Source organism: Elaeis guineensis, chromosome 1 (genome assembly GCF_000442705.2).
Source record: "Elaeis guineensis isolate ETL-2024a chromosome 1, EG11, whole genome shotgun sequence".
Classification (NCBI taxonomy): domain Eukaryota; kingdom Viridiplantae; phylum Streptophyta; class Magnoliopsida; order Arecales; family Arecaceae; genus Elaeis; species Elaeis guineensis.
Window position 1 is genome coordinate 143421994 of NC_025993.2, and position 18321 is coordinate 143440314.

At 37.7% G+C, this 18321-nt stretch overlaps 1 protein-coding gene across 8 annotated transcripts in view; it reads left to right on the forward strand.

The window, feature by feature from the left end:
• LOC105039012 (proteasome activator subunit 4) overlaps positions 1 to 18321 on the forward strand; it is a 63617-nt gene that overhangs the window by 27261 nt on the left and 18035 nt on the right. For all 8 annotated transcript variants that reach the window (XR_012133905.1, XR_012133906.1, XM_073242574.1 and 5 more), the window contains 10 exons: positions 2903 to 3119; positions 3200 to 3279; positions 3391 to 3508; positions 3613 to 3783; positions 4371 to 4539; positions 4743 to 4786; positions 4911 to 4953; positions 5040 to 5185; positions 5405 to 5499; positions 5662 to 6563. Coding sequence is in view for 6 of the 8 variants with exons in the window: in XM_073242574.1 (XP_073098675.1) it covers positions 2903 to 3119; positions 3200 to 3279; positions 3391 to 3508; positions 3613 to 3783; positions 4371 to 4539; positions 4743 to 4786; positions 4911 to 4953; positions 5040 to 5185; positions 5405 to 5499; positions 5662 to 6563 (1985 nt within the window). In the remaining 2 variants the exon portion in view is untranslated. The remainder of the gene's footprint in view (positions 1 to 2902; positions 3120 to 3199; positions 3280 to 3390; positions 3509 to 3612; positions 3784 to 4370; positions 4540 to 4742; positions 4787 to 4910; positions 4954 to 5039; positions 5186 to 5404; positions 5500 to 5661; positions 6564 to 18321) is intronic.

The following is an 18321-nucleotide window of genomic DNA, read 5'->3' on the forward strand; positions in this document are numbered from 1 at the left end:
ACAGGATTTGGACCCTAGATGTTCGAATGAATAATCTCAAAAGGAGTATTACTTCGACTATTGATGCTAGAAGAAAAAAACACATGATGGTGCTTGCCAAACTCACAAGCAGTACATGGCAAAGAGGACAAAGTAGAAGGACCAGACATAAATTTACTCAACGACGAGATACCAGGATGGTCGAGTCTGCAATGCCAAAGAGAGATCCAAATCCTGAGGAGCAGCAGGAGAAGCAGCAACAGTGGTAGCAGGTTCTGCATTAGATAGTAGAGACCCCGCAACTCATGTCCGCCACCAATCTGCTTTCCAGTTTGGAGATCCTGAAAGACACAGTAGGAAGGAAAAAAGTAATTGAACGGTCCAAAGAGCGGGTGAGGTGGCTTATGGATAGAAGACTAATAGAAAACTTAGGAACATAGAGAACTCTGTCAAGAGATAAAGAAGAGGAGGCAACCACTGACCCCTCTCCTAGAATATGAGAAAAGGAGCCATCAGCAATAGATACAGGAGGATGAGTAGAAGAAAGAGACAAAGTGAAAAATAGAGATCAGTTACCTATCATATGGGTGGAGGCACCAGAGTCTAGAAGCCAGGACTTACCATGGGTAATAGCTGACACAGATCCAGAAGATGGAGATGCAAGGAGTGAAGAGGCACGTGACTGCAATAATCTATCATACTTCGCCTTAGTGTAATAACATCGCTCATGGTCTCAGAAATAAGGACAGCACTAGTTGGATTAACAACAGTCGGTTTAGCAGTCTCTGGTTTACCAAACTTCTGCCAAGACCGCTCAGAAGGATGGTTAGTGCGACTGCAGTGAATACACAAAGGAAAATTGTGACCACGACCCCGGCCACATCCTCCAGAAGTAGCATGAGCAGACTGATCAACAGGTGTAGAAGAAAATTCAGAAGCAGCCATGGTAGTAGAAACTCGGAGCACACGAGCAAGGGCACTAGTCAATGATGGGGCAGCAAAGTCAGACAAGAGAGACTACCAAACATGATTGAGATTATCATCCAATCCAAAGAGAAAGTTGGCTACAAGGAATTTCTCACGTTATTGCTTCAAGACTGTCGCATCAGTAGTAATGGGATGATAAACAGTCAGTTCATCCCACTTGCCTTTAAGTGCAGCAAAGTAGTTATTGACAGAGCGCCCATCTTGACGAAGATTAAAGATCTACTCATATAGGGCATAAACACGGCTAATATTCTTCTCATGCCATATATCTTCTTGAGAGTATCCCACATCTTTTGCAGTAGATAGAAACATAATATTGGCACTTATCGAGGATTCACAACTATTCAAAAGCCAAGTGATAACTGCGTAGTCATCGTTTTGCCACTTATCCACAGTTTTAGTTACTGTCTCACCATCATAAGACTTGGAGGAAGAGGAGGCATCAGGAGGGGCGTCAGTGAGATGTTTCAACTTGTGTTGAGAACCAACAAAGAAGTGGAAGGCCTGAGCCTAGAGGACATAATTAGCACAATTCAACTTGATTGTGGTACCTAAAGGAATGGACTTCGGGACTTCTGAAGATGGCGCCATATAGATCCGAGGATAACAATGGCAGCACACAAGGAAGAGGAGTCCTGATTATAGCATAGATAAGAGGACTAGGGAATCTACACCATGATCGGGCCAAAACAATAGAGCAAATCCGAAGGCTGCGGGAAGGAGAGGAAGATGGCTAGGGTTTTGCTCTGATACCGTGTTGAAGGAAAAGAATATATTTTTCTTATTTCTTTCAGCTCTCAAAGGGCTTTTATAGGCTATTGGATACTATGTACTTGGACACATTACTAGATATAATGTACTTGGACACATACTAAATATGATGAGGCTACTAGATGCAATGTACTTAGACACATTACTAGATACAATATACTTGGACACATACCAAATATGGTGAGGCTAATTCTAACAATATGCAAGGTTTTAAATCCTGCAGGATGAAGGTGTCTCGATTTCTCCATAGAATGGGACACCTCGCTGTCTTGTCCCGTCCTGACAGCGGTCCCAATCATGCATCTTGGTGGACATCTTCCGTCTTTTTCCACTTCTTTCCTTTCTTTCTTTCTTGGTTCTTTTTCTTCTTTCTTTCTTCTTTTTTTTCTTTTCCTCTGCCTTCCTTTCTTCCCTTTCATTTTTATTTTTTATTCTTCTTCTTTCCTTTCTTTTTTCCATTTTGCTTCTTCTTTCCTTTCATTTTTTTCCTTTTCTTCATCTTTTCTTCCTTTCTTTCTTTTCTCTTTCTTCTTTTCTCCCTGTGTGGATGGGTTTCGGAGTCCCAAGCTCATCCTAGTTCCGTTTTCTCATAGGAATGAGATGGGATGGTCCCATCCAAGACGCTTCCCCTCCCAACAGGATGTAAAACCTCAAACATATGTTCCTTCTTTTAAAGGGTTCCTGTCTACAGTTGTTGAATTGATGAAAGAAGTAAAGAACCCAAGCCATGTATCCCACTAAATGGTAGATACCGGCAAACTATTATCTTGTGGTATGTAATGCATTAGGTGTTTCAAGGAATTATTCTTTTTTTCCCTTTCAAGGTATTGAGTTACCTTAGAAACCAGGATTTATCCCATTTATGTATGAAGATCTTTTGGAATTTATCATTGATTGCCATCCAAGGCTAAGTTCTTGAGAAGAAAAGGCCATCACAAAATTTTGTTGGAGAATTCTTGTCTAAGATTGCTTATCTAATATTTTAGTGCATTAGAATGTTCAATTCTGTGCCATTTTAATTTTTGTGACAATTCATTTAGAGTTCTTGCGTTGGTCTACTGCTCAGGTTCATTCCTATCAGAAAAGTTTTAATTTCTGGTGATCAATTGTGTGTGAATTTGAATTACAAGTGTTGCTATAATCATTGATGCAATTGTTTGCATAGGCAATGAGAAGGAACACTTGAAGGTGACGTTTTTGCGCATTTACTCTTCATTGCGAGGCATGATGTCATGCTTGCCGGATATGCGTCCATCATATAGGAACATAGGCACTGAAGATATCAATCATGGTAACTTTTTAATTGCGGGAGCAGTTGGCTTGTCTGTTGGTAGTTCCGAAATGAGGGAAAGAGCTGCTCAGCATATACATGTAGCTTGCAAGTAATGCTTGATTCCTAATAGTATTTCTTGGTCTTGTCTCTTCTCTTGCTGAAGCTCATTTGCTCCTACATGTTTGACAGATATTTACTGAAAGAAAGAACCGATGATAGCATACTTCTAATACTTACCATTCATGTTATGGATGCTTTAGCAAATTTTGGTACGATCACTGCAACCAAATGAAGTACATTATGGAGTCCTGCACGTTGTTCATTAGTGTTTTTGACTTCACGACCTTTTTACTCTTATTCTTTGCATAATATATGTATAGGAAGCTTGGAATATGAAGAATGGTCGAATCATATTCAGGCATGGAAGTTGGAATCTGCTGCTTTAATTGAGCCTCCATGCAATTTTATTGTTTTTCCTCATGCCCAAGGAAAGAAAAGGTGAGAACTCCTTTTGTAAATAAGTGGTGGTATCATTTGACTAGAGCATTAAATTTATGGTTATTTTTATGTTCTAAGGGGCTAGTTATGCTTCGTGTTTCCAGGCCCAGATGGGCACTCATTGACAAGGCATACGTGCATAATACATGGAGATCTTCACAATCGTCATATCATCAATTTCGTACAGATAGCAACATCTCTCCTTCAGAGCATGTGACTGTTCTTATGGAGGATCTTCTAGATCTCTCTCTGCACAACTATGAAACGGTTCGCTTGTAAGTTCAATAGGAGATTATATCTTTGTTTCTTATAAGTTAGTCAAATTTAATGATCCGATCTTATAGTTTTTCAATTTGAGTTTCCAACACATTTATTTTTTAATATGGAAAAGAAAATATTGTATGTCTAACTTGTACTTTTCTAGTGATTTCACTGCACAGAATGTTCACCGTTACTGATGGAAGATAAGGCATTTCTTTTGATGGTTGTTATTTGATTTGCTTGGTGACTTAAGCATTGATTGGATGATAATAAGTGCCTCTGATTTTCTTTTTCTATGTAATAGCTCTTTTTATAAACAAAGAGAGCTTTTTGAAGGTTTAAAGGCATAGTTTTATAGTTTTATTGTTTTCCAGTGGCAATCTTTTTTTGTTGTTATTATTTTTCAAAATTACTGTGAGAGATTTGCTAATGAAATTTTATGATAGAGTGCCTATTGTATCTATGCGCTTGCATTGTTGAATGGGATAGCATTTTTCCTTATTAAAAGAATTACAGGGAGTGCTAGTGTTTTTTCCTCTTTAATATTTCTGCTTATAGGTTCAATATATCTCATTGATTTTTTTTCCTCGCAAATGTTTAGGCTTGCTGGAAGATCTCTTTCAAAGTTGCTCAAACGGTGGCCGGTATTGATTTCTAAGTGTGTTCTCACCCTAACTGGGAACTTGCATGATCCCAAAACACAAGAGCATGCAATCCTAGGCTCTTGCACGATACTTGCAACACAAACTGTTCTCCGTCATGTTACAACAGTAACCCACTAGCATTCAATTGTTTGTTTCATTCTCTCTCTCTCTCTCTCTCTCTCTCTCTCTCTCTCTCACTCATCCCTGAACCACAGTATACGTGTGTTTGTGTATGCATGCCTACACATGCATGCACAAAAAAAGCATGTGGATGTTGTGCATGTATATATGTCTTCACTAACGGCTTTTTTGCTTTCTGCTATAAACAGGATGCAGTTTCATTCTCTTCATTTGTCATGGGTCTTTTAGCAAGGTAATCTTTACTCTTTATTTTGCTAGTTGATCTGATTTTGCTTATTTTTCTCCAACTGAAATCATGATTCTGTAAACTTGCTGTCTGAAGCTCTGGTCTAACTTTTATTATGTCATTGTTGAAGCTCTCATCATGAATCACTGAAAGCTCAGAAAGCTATTACTGAGGTATATCATCATAATGAAATAAGCTTGATTTAGGTTATATGTTGATTTTATCTTTAAAATTTGTTTACATCATGGTGTCTCAACAGCTGTTTGTTACATACAACATCCACTTTTCTGGTATATCAAGGAGTTTTTTCGAGACTTCAGATGGCCAGCTGGACAGGCCAGAATTTGTAGATTTGCATTCTCAGATAAGTTCCTTGAGCTTCAACACAACTGGCCTGCACTGGAGGTGCTGACAAGATCTATTTTTCATGAATTTTTGCATGCAGAAGCATAAATGCATTGCATTTGGTTAATTACTTTGGAAAACTATGTATATCCAAGTATTGCCTATTACTCATATGTGGTTCATATTTTTTGCTTTTTCTCTAGCAATAAATGCATGTGGATTTCTTTATGTCTTGAATACCAGGATCTGGCACAAATGTTCTCTTTTTTTTTCTCCCAGGTATAATTTGATGGCTAACAGAGTACTACTTTTGTTAACTTTGGCTTCTAGAAGTGATTCACCATTATCCGCCAAGATTCTTGGGGAAACTGCAGGTCTGTATGCCTGGAAGTTGATTGATTACTATCTGACATTATGATTATGCTTTGGTGATTATATATGAGCAGAGGCTTATGCTGCCTGCTAAATGATTTCCACCTATTTCTTTACTGCACTTCTTTATCTCTAATTCTGGTGGAATATTTATTTCACATCAGGACATTTTTTAAGAAATTTGAAAAGTCAACTTCCTCAGTCGAGAATACTTGCAATCTCTGCTCTGAACACTCTATTAGAGGGAGCACCACATAAAATCTCCAGTCAGGAACAGCAACTTTGCTATGATTATCTCAAAGAAAATAAAGAGTCATCTGTTGGAGGAATTCTGAATCAGATATTAAGGGAGGAGGGATTCTTCAATGAGACTCTAAACAGTCTCTCCCATGTCCACATAATTGCTGATGGTGAGAGTTCAGCTTCTAAACGCTATCGAGGAGCGTCATCCTTTCAGAGCCCAGCTGATAAAGAAATTACGTTTTTCTATTTTGACTTCTTAGCATCATGGCCACGTACCTCTAGTAGGATATCTCTAGTGGGAAGAAACACCTTTTACTCTAACTTTGCAAGGATTTTTAAACGTCTCGTACAGGAATGTGGAACACCAGTTCTAGATGCTCTACAGGACATACTCAAAGAATTTTGTAGTGCGAAAGAGAGATCAAAGCAATGTGTGGCTGCTGAAGTCATGGCTGGCATGCTTCATTCTGATATAAATGGCCTACTGGAAGCCTGGGACAATTGGATGATGCTTGAGCTGCAGAAGATCATGGTGACACCATCAGTGGAGTCAATTCCTGAATGGGCAGCTTGCATACGATATGCAGTTACAGGAAAAGGAAAATATGGCATGCAAATTCCTCTTCTGAGGCAAAGAATCTTAGACTGCTTGGCAAGACCTTTGCCTCAAACCATGGCGAGCAATGTGGTGGCCAGGAGGTATTCTTTCCTTTCAGTTGCACTTGTTGAAATCTGTCCGCCTAGAATGCCTATTGCAGAGGTTCGATACCATGATAAGCTTCTGGAAGAGTTGTTGGATAAAATGAGTCATCCATCTGCCCAAGTAAGATGTACTTTGCAAAATGGTCAAATCATGACATTGAATATATATGCATTGACCTATATTACTTGTTAGGCTGATCAAATAAATTTCTGTGCATCATTACTTTTCTCACTTGATTGCAATTACAAATAGCAGAAAAGATTGAGATTAGTAATTGTTTTCATTTCCCGAGTCATTTTCCTGAAGATGTCACCATGGCTGCATATACCACTGGGCACTGACAGCATTTGAGTTGTGATATCCGAAGCTACCTGATTCCTGGGAGGACTTTTCTCCGTTTGGTTGCTATGAAATTGAGAGAGAAATTCTCTCAGAGTGGAATCTTCCTTTTCACTGTTTGGCAATGAGAGGAAAACTAATAGGGAGAAAAATAAAGAGGAAGCAAAAGGTTGAACTTTTCATCAGGAAGCCAAAAGCTTTTCCTCTATTATAATTACTGATTTTTAGAGAGGATAATATTATCTATGGATCAAGATGACCACCCGATTCTAGCAAATTTGTTTTTTGCCTTTTTCTTACCTTAAGCAAACAAGAGAAAATTATTGTTTTCATTTCTTTGCACCCCCTCCCTCTTTCTTTTGTTATGCTGATTACTTTTCTTCATGTTCTCAACAATCAAACAGAGCCTTAGTTTATGAATCAACTTTAGGCCTGTTGGTCTCTACCATATAATCTTACATGATCACGGTAAGATTAACAGTAATTTTTCCTTTGTAGGTTCTTCCTATATACATTTTTTAGTGTAAGACTAAACTTGAAAATCTGTAGCCTAGGTGATTCACTGCCTCCCTCTCACTAAAATGGGTGAATCTTCTCATGCAGCTTTGTGATATTCAGGGCGCAGCGAAGCCAATTTCCATGAAGGCAAGGGGGTACGTAAGGGGGAAGAGGAGTTGCATCATAGAAAAGAGAAATGACTATAAGGAACCAACGATTCTCTCTCCTTAAACATCCGATATCCTCCACACTTAACCAGCATTTGATAGATTATCCAACCCCAAGCAATCTTAGTTATTGGTGGGGTTCAGTCTGTTAGCTGGTATTTATTTAGTCATTCACATTCAGATAGTGACTAGCTTGTGTTTTAGCTATGCATCACACACCTCATGTGTATCTAGCTTTCAACAGCGTAGAGCACGTTATGAGATATGTTGAAGGGGGTTGGTTGCTCCTTTATGCGCATGCGCATGCTAATGGGGCATGTTTTAAAAGATTTCCAATAATTTGCTGTCAGCTCAAGGGACCTTTCATCAGAGAAACACTTTGCTGATCCTCTCTCTCTCTCTCTCTCTGTGTGTGCACTATCTTGGTCAAGACCTCCTATGGTAAATCTTGATATTGGATGTACTCTGATGGTTTGAACTTTGAAGTGATCACTGTGTTGGAATTTCTACAGGTGCTGTTGCACGAAGATTTCAAAATTTTTTCTAAATTCAAAATGCGGTGAAAAATCAGATTAAAATAATTTTAATCTAAACATGCATTCATCATATAAAAGTATCTATGGATCTAGTTCATATGCTGAAATTAACATAAACTGATTTTAGCATGAATAAAGAAAAGCCTGTGATCAATTCACATATCTGAATCGTTTTTCCTTTGCTTCAAACCTGTAATAGGGGCTGAATCCAATTCAATCCCTGGATCTGGGGTTGAGTAGGTTCTGAATCAGCAACACAAGCGTCCTGCCTCTATGGATATCCACAGGGTCGAATTATTTTCTCTTGAATCCTGCTTGCTTGAATTGAAGGTCTGAATAGGCTTAAACCAAACCTGGATAGGGATCAACACTAGAATCCTTTTTAATTTTTCTTTCTTGATTCTTAAAGAAGCCAAGAACTTTTCTTGATCCCTCAATTAATTAAGAAGAACAACAACCAAGAAGTGGTTGTAACAAACTCTCAACAAATTTGAGAGGAAGAAGATGAAACCATCAATAATCTATGGCGCCAACCCTTGACACCAAGGAAAGGATGCCGCCCACCTCTCTTCTAGATCCAATAGGAGATGCCTAAAGAGAGAGGGCGTGGGCTAGAGAGAGGAAGAGCAGAGGCGTTGGGCACAGTAAGAGTGGCTGCAAGGATGGGAGGATGTGTTATATCAAAAGAGGTAGGGCTAGGATCTTTTAAATAGATAACATAAGGATATCTTAATCAAATTATGATCCATCCTCCTAATCATTTTAAAAGTCCTAGCCATAATATACTTGGACCATGTAAATGGGGCGCCACCCATGATTCATCCACGCCCACACCCAGTGCTAGGCGTCCCATCATATGGGATCCAATTAAAAGTTCTCAAATCAGCCCATATGATTTCATAAATTCACTTCAAGGGTTCTTGATCAAATTAAGATGAATAAAATCAAGAAACTCTTTCTTGATTTAATCCAAGCCATAAATTAAGCATCCAACCATTGAAGCCCATTGAATCAAATTCAATTAGGTTCAAATCAAGTATAGAAATTCGCTAATACTTATCATATAAGCAAACTAACCACAAAAGGAATTGGGTTCACTCAAGTGCTAGCAAGGTTAACATGAACTCAATAGGATTTCTCTAAATCCATATAAATTAGTGCTTCATAAACCCAATTATAACTAATCCAGATCTTCTCCTTTTATTGTGTAATCTCATAGGTTTAATTCTGTCTGGTAGTAAGACATATCATGATCTTTATCATAGATATCACTGAAAATTTCTTTCAGTGGATCGGAACAGTTCCACTTTAACTCGATAAGAATCATTGATCTAGAATAATCCTATTGAGCTCTCACAATCCATCAGTGACATCTAGCAATATGTAGTGGCAATCCAGCAGAACCGAAATAGAACCTCTAGGTATAGTTAATGTGTCATATAGTCCCTTTATCGTGAGTTCCGACTCGATGGCAGGTTATGGATAAATTGTCAAATCTCATCATCAATCATATAATAAATCCGATTAGCTCAAGTCCAGTAGTGATTCCAAATAAAAATTTTTTTCATTAATCACACTGCTATGGTCATAGACTTATGGATTCAGCTTCTTAAATCTCATAGGACTACTCTCTATCAAGATCAATGGATCCCATATAGATGCACACTTTACTCGCACAGCTCAACTATTTGAAGCCAACATTCACTATGAAAACTCATGATTGAGTCAATATTTATGTGTAGTCAAACTACAGTGGTCTTACTGTGAGTAACTTGACATCATAAGTCAAAAGATCAGTCATATAACTACAGCATCACGATGATCACTGACGATTGAATAAAAATTCATGTGATCTTTCGTATGGTCATGCTCAGTACTAGTTGTTCTCTAATAACTATCCGCACTTGTTGCTCGGTATCTCTACATTATAGACTAAAGACTCGTCTACCTTGAAGGAAGCGAACCATGCGTCGGTCTATCTGGATCGATCACCGTCCTTATGACTATCCTATGATCAGGAGTAATTTAGAAATCGATCATATATGGCTCTAATTCTCAATACTTGAGAATCTATATCATAACATCAATTCCAAAGATGGTTCAAGGACACAACATTTGAATGAAAAAAAAATCCTTTATTGATTTAAATCAATAATTTAAGTATAAATTTGTATCATAGAATAAAAATATGTCAGTCAATAATTAGCTTCTAGGACATATATCTAACAATCTTCTACTTGGACTAAAGTCAATTGACCATTAATCTAAGCCCCATCTTCTCAAGGTGAGTTTTCATTTTGGATTGGCATTGCTTTGTCAGTGGATCTGTCAGGTTATTCACAGAGCCTACTCTTCGCACCTCGACATATTGCTTTTCGAGATAGTCGTGTATGATATGGAACCATCGTTCAATATGCTTTGATTTTTGATGAGATCGGAGCTTCTTAGCAAGTGCTATAGCTCCATTGTTGTCGCAGTATAGTGGTATGGCATTCGATGTCATTGCACCAAGTTCTGCGGTAAATTTTTTAAACCAGAAGCCTTCTTTTGCAGCATCTGAAGCGGCGACATACTCAGCTTCTATGGTCGAATCTGCGATTATGCTCTGCTTGAAACACTTCCAGCTGACTGTATCACCATTGCAAACGAACATATATCTCGATGTAGACTTTCTATCATCAAGATCCGATATGAAGTTCGAATCTGTATAACCCTCAATCTGTAATTCAGGTGCTCCTCCAAAGATCAAGAACAAATCCTTAGTCCTTCGTAAGTACTTCAGGACGTTCTTCACAGCTATCCAGTGCTGTTCATCTGGATTCGACTGATATCTGTTCGTGATATTCACAGCAAGGACAATATCAGGTCGAGTACATAGCATGGCATACATGAGGCTTTCTATTGTCGAAGCATAAAGGATCCTACTCATGCACTCGATCTCCTCAGAAGTAGTAGGACGCATCATCTTGGAGAGTCGAATACCATATCTAAGGGGTAGTAAACCTCTTTTGGAGTTTTTCATGCTGAATCGCTTCAGCACTTTTTCTATGTACAGTTTGGTGACAGGCCAAGCATCCTTCTAGATCTATCTTTATAGACCTTTATCCCAAGGATATATGATGCTCCCTTAGGTCTTTCATGGAACATTCCTTAGACAACCAAGCTTTGATCGAGATCAGCATGAAAATATCATTCCCAATAAGGAGGATATCATTCACGTACAATACGAGGAAGACAACCGCGCTCCCACTGATTTTTTTGTAAACACAAGATTTCTCTTCATTTTTGATGAAACCAAACAATTTGATCGCATCATCGAAATGAAGATTCCAGCTCTGAGAAGCCTGCTTTAGTCCATAGATGGATCTTTGCAGCTTGCAGATTCGATGATCACTATCACCGGATGTGAAATCTAGAGGCTGCTCCATATAGATATTTTTCTTAAGATATTCATTCAAGAAAATAGTTTTCACATCCATCTGTCAGATTTCATAATCATAGTAAGCTGCAACAGTAAGCAATATGCGGATGGATTTCAGCATAGTTACAGGTGAAAAAGTATCATGATAGTCAATGCCTTCGTACTGAGTATAACTCTTCACCACCAATCTTGCCTTATAGGTCTCTACCTTATCATCGGGATTTATTTTTCTTTTATAGATCCATTTACACCCAATGAAAATAATTTTTTCAAGTGGATCCACTAAGGTTCATATCTGGTTCGAGTATATTAAGTCAATTTCTCACTTCATTGCATCTAACCATTTTTTGGAATCGATGTCAGACATGGTCTCATCAAAAATATTGGGATCATCACCATGACCTCCATCTCCCACAAGGAACGCTTTTTCTACATTCTCTTTCAGCATACCCATATATCTTTCAGGAGGATGGGAGATTCTACCTGATCTACGAGGTGGTGGAACATTAACTACTGGCTCATCATGGATGGGTTCCTGAGGGTCTATAGCTCGTTGCTCTTTAGAGATATTCTTATCGAGCTCAATCAACCTTCCACTACCACTGTTCTGAATAAACTATTTTTCTAAGAACGTGGTATTGTGACTCACAATCATATTGTGGTCATGTGGAAAGTAAAAATAGTACCCAATGGATTTCTCGAGATACCTTATAAATCGAGCTACAATAGATCTATCCTCTAACTTGTCAGCTTTTTATTTCTTGACATAGGCTGGACATCTCCAAGTCTTAAGGTAATTCAAACTCGACTTCTTACTGTACCATATTTCATATGGTGTGGTAGGAATAGATTTAAAAGGAATCCTATTTACAATATGCATCGCAGTATGTTTTCAAAAAAATACGGATAAATCAGTGAAGCTTATCATGGATCGAACCATATCCAATAGGATCCTATTTCTCTTTGCAGATATCCCATTGAGTTGAGGCATGCCAGAAGGAGTCCATTGAGAGACTATACCGTTCTCCTTAAGATATCTCAGAAATTCAGTACTTATGTATTCTCTTCTTCGATCAGATTGAAGAACTTTGATGGGTTTACCTATTTGCTTCTCTACCTCATGTCTGAATTCTCTGAACCTTTCAAAGGCTTTAAACTTGTATTTCATGAGAAACACATATCCGTACCATGACAGATCATCAGTAAAGGTAATGAAGTAGCTATAACCATTCCTGGTCTGCACATCAAATGAGCCGCACACGTCGGTGTGTACCAGAGCTTGTAACTTAGTGGCCCTTTCCCCTTATCCCACAAAAGGTAATCTAGCCATTTTTTTTCGAAGGTATGCTTCATAGGTCGGAATTGACTCAGATTTAACTGAGTCAAGGATCCTATTCTTTTTTAGTCTATTTATCCTGTCTTCTCCAATATGATCAAGTCTATAGTACCACAAGTACTTATGGTTAAACTCATCTCTGGATCTCTTTTGGCCTATGGCACTCACTACTTGCTCATTTAGGTTTACATTAGCATCAACATGTAAGTGATAAAGACTGTCAATCAAAAGATCAGATGCAACCATTTTATTTCACAAATAAAATAGAATAAAAGTCTTTATTAAATTGAAAAACAAAACCATCCTGTGCTAGTACAGAAATCGAAATCAAATTTCGGCTAGCTACAGGAATAAAATAATAGTCTTTTAAATCTAATCTAAAGCCTGATGGTAATCGAAGAGGGCAGGTTCCGATCTCTGCAGTAATTTTTGCTCTATTGTCGATCCGAAGGATCATATCATCTCACCTCAACCTCCTATTTTCTATTAGATCCTGCATTGAAGTACATATATGTGCACTCGAACCAGAGTCTAATATCCAACTAGAAGTAGAAGAAACCGTTAGGTTAGATTCTATTACGAGCATGCCTTCACAAGAGGTTTCATCCTTTTTCTTTAGGCTCTTCGGGATAGAGTGCCTTGAACTCTTCAAAATTCTCTCAGCAATGACTAGCATGTTAATCAATTCGGAGAAATTACAGTTCAATTTGTTCATATGATAGTTTATGATAAACTGTCCAAACGAACTGGTCAGAGATTAGAAGATCAAATCTACCTTTAACTCTCTCTGCATATTATGCTCAAGTTTCTCAAGCTCCTCAAAGTCTTTGATCATTGTCATACAATGATCGTGGACTGACTGCCTGCGCATCTTTATATTGAACAACTGCTTAGATAATTCGAAGCATGCAGTCCTGCTCTGCTCACCATACAACTCTTGTAGATAAGTGATCATGGCACGGGCAGTGGACATGTGCTTATGTTGGCTCTGCAACTCGTTTGATATGGAAGCCAATACATAGCATTTCACCTTAAGGTCATCATCCGTCCACTTATCCAAAGCAGCTCTTTGCTCTGTCATAGGACGGGCTGGTAAAGTTGGGGCATCCTGGTCGAGTACATATCCAATCTTCTCGGATGTCAGAACTATCCTGAGATTTCTGAGTCAGTCCTTAAAATTTGTACCGATCAGACGGTTGGTTTCAAGGATGCGGGCTAGTGGGTTAGAGACCGACATTGTTTATCTGCGAGAGTAGAGATTCTAGTTAGACATTTGTACTTAAAATTATATTTGCTCTAGGGACTTTTAGATGCAAATAGACTCCCATTATTTTTTCGGATTTCGATATTTTTCGGATGAAAAATGAAAATTCGATGTGACCATTGCAAGGTTTCTAGTGGATGCTATGATCCCACCAATGCCGTGCACCTCATCTAACAGTTATTGGTGATACGCATATCGATGCGTAGGCAACTCTTTGCCTAAATGCTTCTCTAAGCATATTGCAGCGATTTGGTCTCTAAATCATGTGAGCTCAGATAACACATATTGTCCCACTCCTTAGTTAAGTCAGACCTACCGTTCACAAGCAGGTGTGAAGCTGTCATTGAGTCCCTCAGATGACACATATTGGGCCTAACCCCATCTTCACCTTGGAGCAATTCTTTGCTGGTAGAGTGGTTGTGTTTCCGATGCAACTGAACCATTGTAACCAGTCGAGAACAGTCAACGCCAGTACCACGCCCGTACTTCTACAACGGTGGAAGATCATAAGGCTTAATATTGATTGGGGAGGTTTAGATCAGATCTCATCTAATCAGTCATTACATAACCTATCTAATTGGCATGGACTAAACTAAAATGCCTTAACAACTAATAAATCCAATCATCCAATTGGCTAGGTAAGTGAGATCGACGGGAGGGTATGCCATTAACTCGCCATAGGCAAAATTGTCTAGATGAGTAGCCTCCTAATTAAAAACCACCGATCGAGACTTGTCTTAAACACCAAATAGCTTAATGGTTTCAATTAGTTAGTTTAGGTGAATCGGATTTCAGCTATAAAGTCGAATTAGGTCCTTGGTTTACTCGATTCTATATATGAGGTTTGATCGACTCAATCTACAATACTTGTAGAATCTTAAGCTCAATTGATTTAATCCATATCAATACTTGATTTGGTTTGATCAATAGCTACATCGATTTCAACCCAATATGATCTAATTGTAACCTAAAATGTAATCCAATTGCATGACCTAATGCAAAACTATCCATGCCCAACGATTCATGCACACACTAATTTCAGATCATTGAAATAATTTTCAGATCTAAATTCATTGCATAAAAAGTAAGTTTTTGGTTTTCGAAACACTTTCAGAATATGCATGCAATTATATATCATATATATGAAAAATTTTAGATTTTTCAGAAATCAATTTTAGATCTAAACATACCATTATATATCGTATACACGAAAAATTCAGATCGTAAAAATTTAATTTCTAACCTACACATGCTTTCATATATCGCATATATGAATAAATATCAGATCCAAAATACTTTTCAGATATGAACATAAACACTTACATCGCATATACAAACTAAAATAAAAATTTTGAAAATAATTTTCAAAACTTTTATGCTACTTTCATACATATGAATATGTGGCTCTGATACCACTGTTGGAATTTCTACAGGTGCTATTGCATGAGGATTTCAAAATTTTTTCTAAATGCAAAATGCAGCAACAAATTAGATTAAAATAATTTTAATCTAAATATGCATTCATCAAATAAAAGCATCTATGGATCTAGTTCATATGCTGAAATTAACATAAACTGATTTTAGCATGAATAAAGAAAAGTCTATGATCAATTCACATACCTGAATCGTTTTTTCTTTGCTTCAAATCTGTAACAGGGGCTGAATCCAATTCAGTCTCTGGATCTGGGGTTGAGCAGGTTTTGAATCAGCATAAGCATCCTGCCTCTACGGGTATCCAAGGGCCGATCCGAATTATTTTTTCTTGAATCTTGCTTACTTGAATCGAAGGCCTGAATGGGCTTGAGCCAAGCCTAGATAGGGATCAATACTTAGAATCTTTTTTTATCTTTTTTTTCTTGATTCTTGAAGAAGTCAAGAACTTTTCTTGATCCCTCAACTAATCAAGAAGAACAACAATCAAGAAGTAGTTATAATAAACTCTCAACAAACTTGAGAAGAAGAAGATGAAACCACCAACAATCTATAGCGTCAACCCTTGACACCAAGGAAAAGATGCCGCCCACCTCTCTTCTAGATCCAATAGGGGATGCGTAGAGAGAAAGAGGACGTGGGCTAGAGAGAGGAAGAGGGGAGGCATTGGGCACAGTAAGGATGGTGGCAAGGATGGAAGGATGTGTCATATCAAAAGAGGTAGGGCTTGGGTCCTTTAAATAGACAACATAAGGGTGTCCTAATCAAATTAGGATCCCTCCTAATCATATTAAAAGTTTTAGCCATAATATACTTGGACCATATAAATGGGGCGCCACCCATGATTCACCCACGCCCACACCCAGTGCTAGGCATTCTATCATATAGGACCCAATTAAGAGTTCTCAAATCAACCCACATGATTTCATATATTCACTTCAAGGATTTTTAATCAAATTAAGATGAATAAAATCAAGAAATTCTTTCTTGATTTAATCCAAGTCATAAATTAAGCATCCAACCATTGGAGCCCATTAAATCAAATTCAATTAGGTTCTAATCAAGTATAAAAATTGGCTAATACTTATCATATAAGCAAACTAACCACAAGAGGAATTGGATTCACTCAGGTGCTAGCAAGGTTAATATGAACCCAATAGGATTTCTCTAAATTCATATAAATTGGTGCTTCATAAGCCCAATTATAACTAATTCAGATTTTCTTCCTTTAATATGTGACTCCATAGGTTTAATTCTGTCTGGTAGTGAGACATACTATGATCTTTATCATAGGTATCACTGAAAATTTCTTTCAGTGGGTCGGAACAGTTCCACTCTAACTCGTCAAGGATCATTAATCCAAAACGATCTTATTGAGCTCTCACAATCTACTAGTGACATCTAGCAATATGTAGTGGTAACCCAGCAGAACCGAAACAGAACCTCTAGGTGTAGTTAATGTATCATATAGTCTCTCTATCATGAGTTCCGACTCAATGGCAGGTCATAAATAAATCATCAAATCTCATCATCAGTCATATGATAGATCCGATTAGCTTAAATCCAGTAGTGATTCCAAATGAAATTTTTTTTCATTAATCACACTGCTATTGCCATAGACTTGTGGACTTAGCTTCTTAAATCTCATAGGACTACTTCTCTCTATCAAGATCGATGGATCTCATACAGATGCACACCTTGCTCGCATAGTTCAACCAACTGAAGCCAACATCTACTATAAAAACTCATGATCGAATCAATATTTATGTGTAGTCAAACTACAGTAGTCTTATTGTGAGCAACTGTGACACCGTATGTCAAAGGATCAGTCACACAACTATAGCATCGAGATAATCACTGACGATTGAATAGAAATTTATGATCTTTCGTATGGTCACACTCAGTACTAGTTGTTCTCTAACAACTATCCGTACTTGCCGCTCAGTATCTCTACACCGTAGACTAGAGACTCATCTACCTCGAAAGAAGCGAATCGTGTGCCGGTCTATCTGTATCGATCACCATCCTCATGACTATCCTATGACTAAGAGCAATTTAGGAATCGATCATACATGGCTCTAATTCTCAATACTTAAGAATATGTATCGTAACATCAATTTCAAGGACGATTTAAGGATACATAACACTTGAATGAAAAAAGAAAAACTTATCCTTTATTGATTAAGTCAATAATTTAAGTACAAATTTGTGTTATAGAATAAAAATATATCAGTCAATAATTGACTTCTAGGACATACATACAACATGCTGGATATGTTATGATAAAATTCCATTTTGAATGATTGATATATTGAAGGGACCTTGTAATATATCACATCCCTAGTTTGCTGTTCTTCTAGTGTCTTGTTGTCTAGGTTTCTTGCTGTTTCCAGTCTAAACTGTTAAGTATTAAATAATAATTGTATACAGAATGCTTACTGTTCTAATGTGTTTGATTCATTCTAAACAATATCATTTGCCCTCATCAGTGGGTACCTCTTGGGCCATGGACATGTAGGTTGTTAGCACAGGCAAATTGGTCATGTTGTCTATTGTCATTCATATTTCATGTACCGCAGATTGCAATAAAGGGCCATTTATTGATGGCTCAGCATGTTGCCCAAGTTGTGACTTAGGGTGCATGCGAATTCTATCATCATCATCTAACGCAAAAAGCATCTGATTTAATGGTGGTTTTGCTCATCTGACATATATATCGGAGTTCATTATATTTCTCTTGTTAAGAATTTCTTGCTTTGCCTAGTTCTTAGCACGACCTGGGCTTCAAGGACCATCCAGTGGAGTTCATGAACTTCTGACATACATGTGGCTAATTTTATATTTTGAGATGTCTTTATTTGGATACTGTATCTTACAATTGGACAT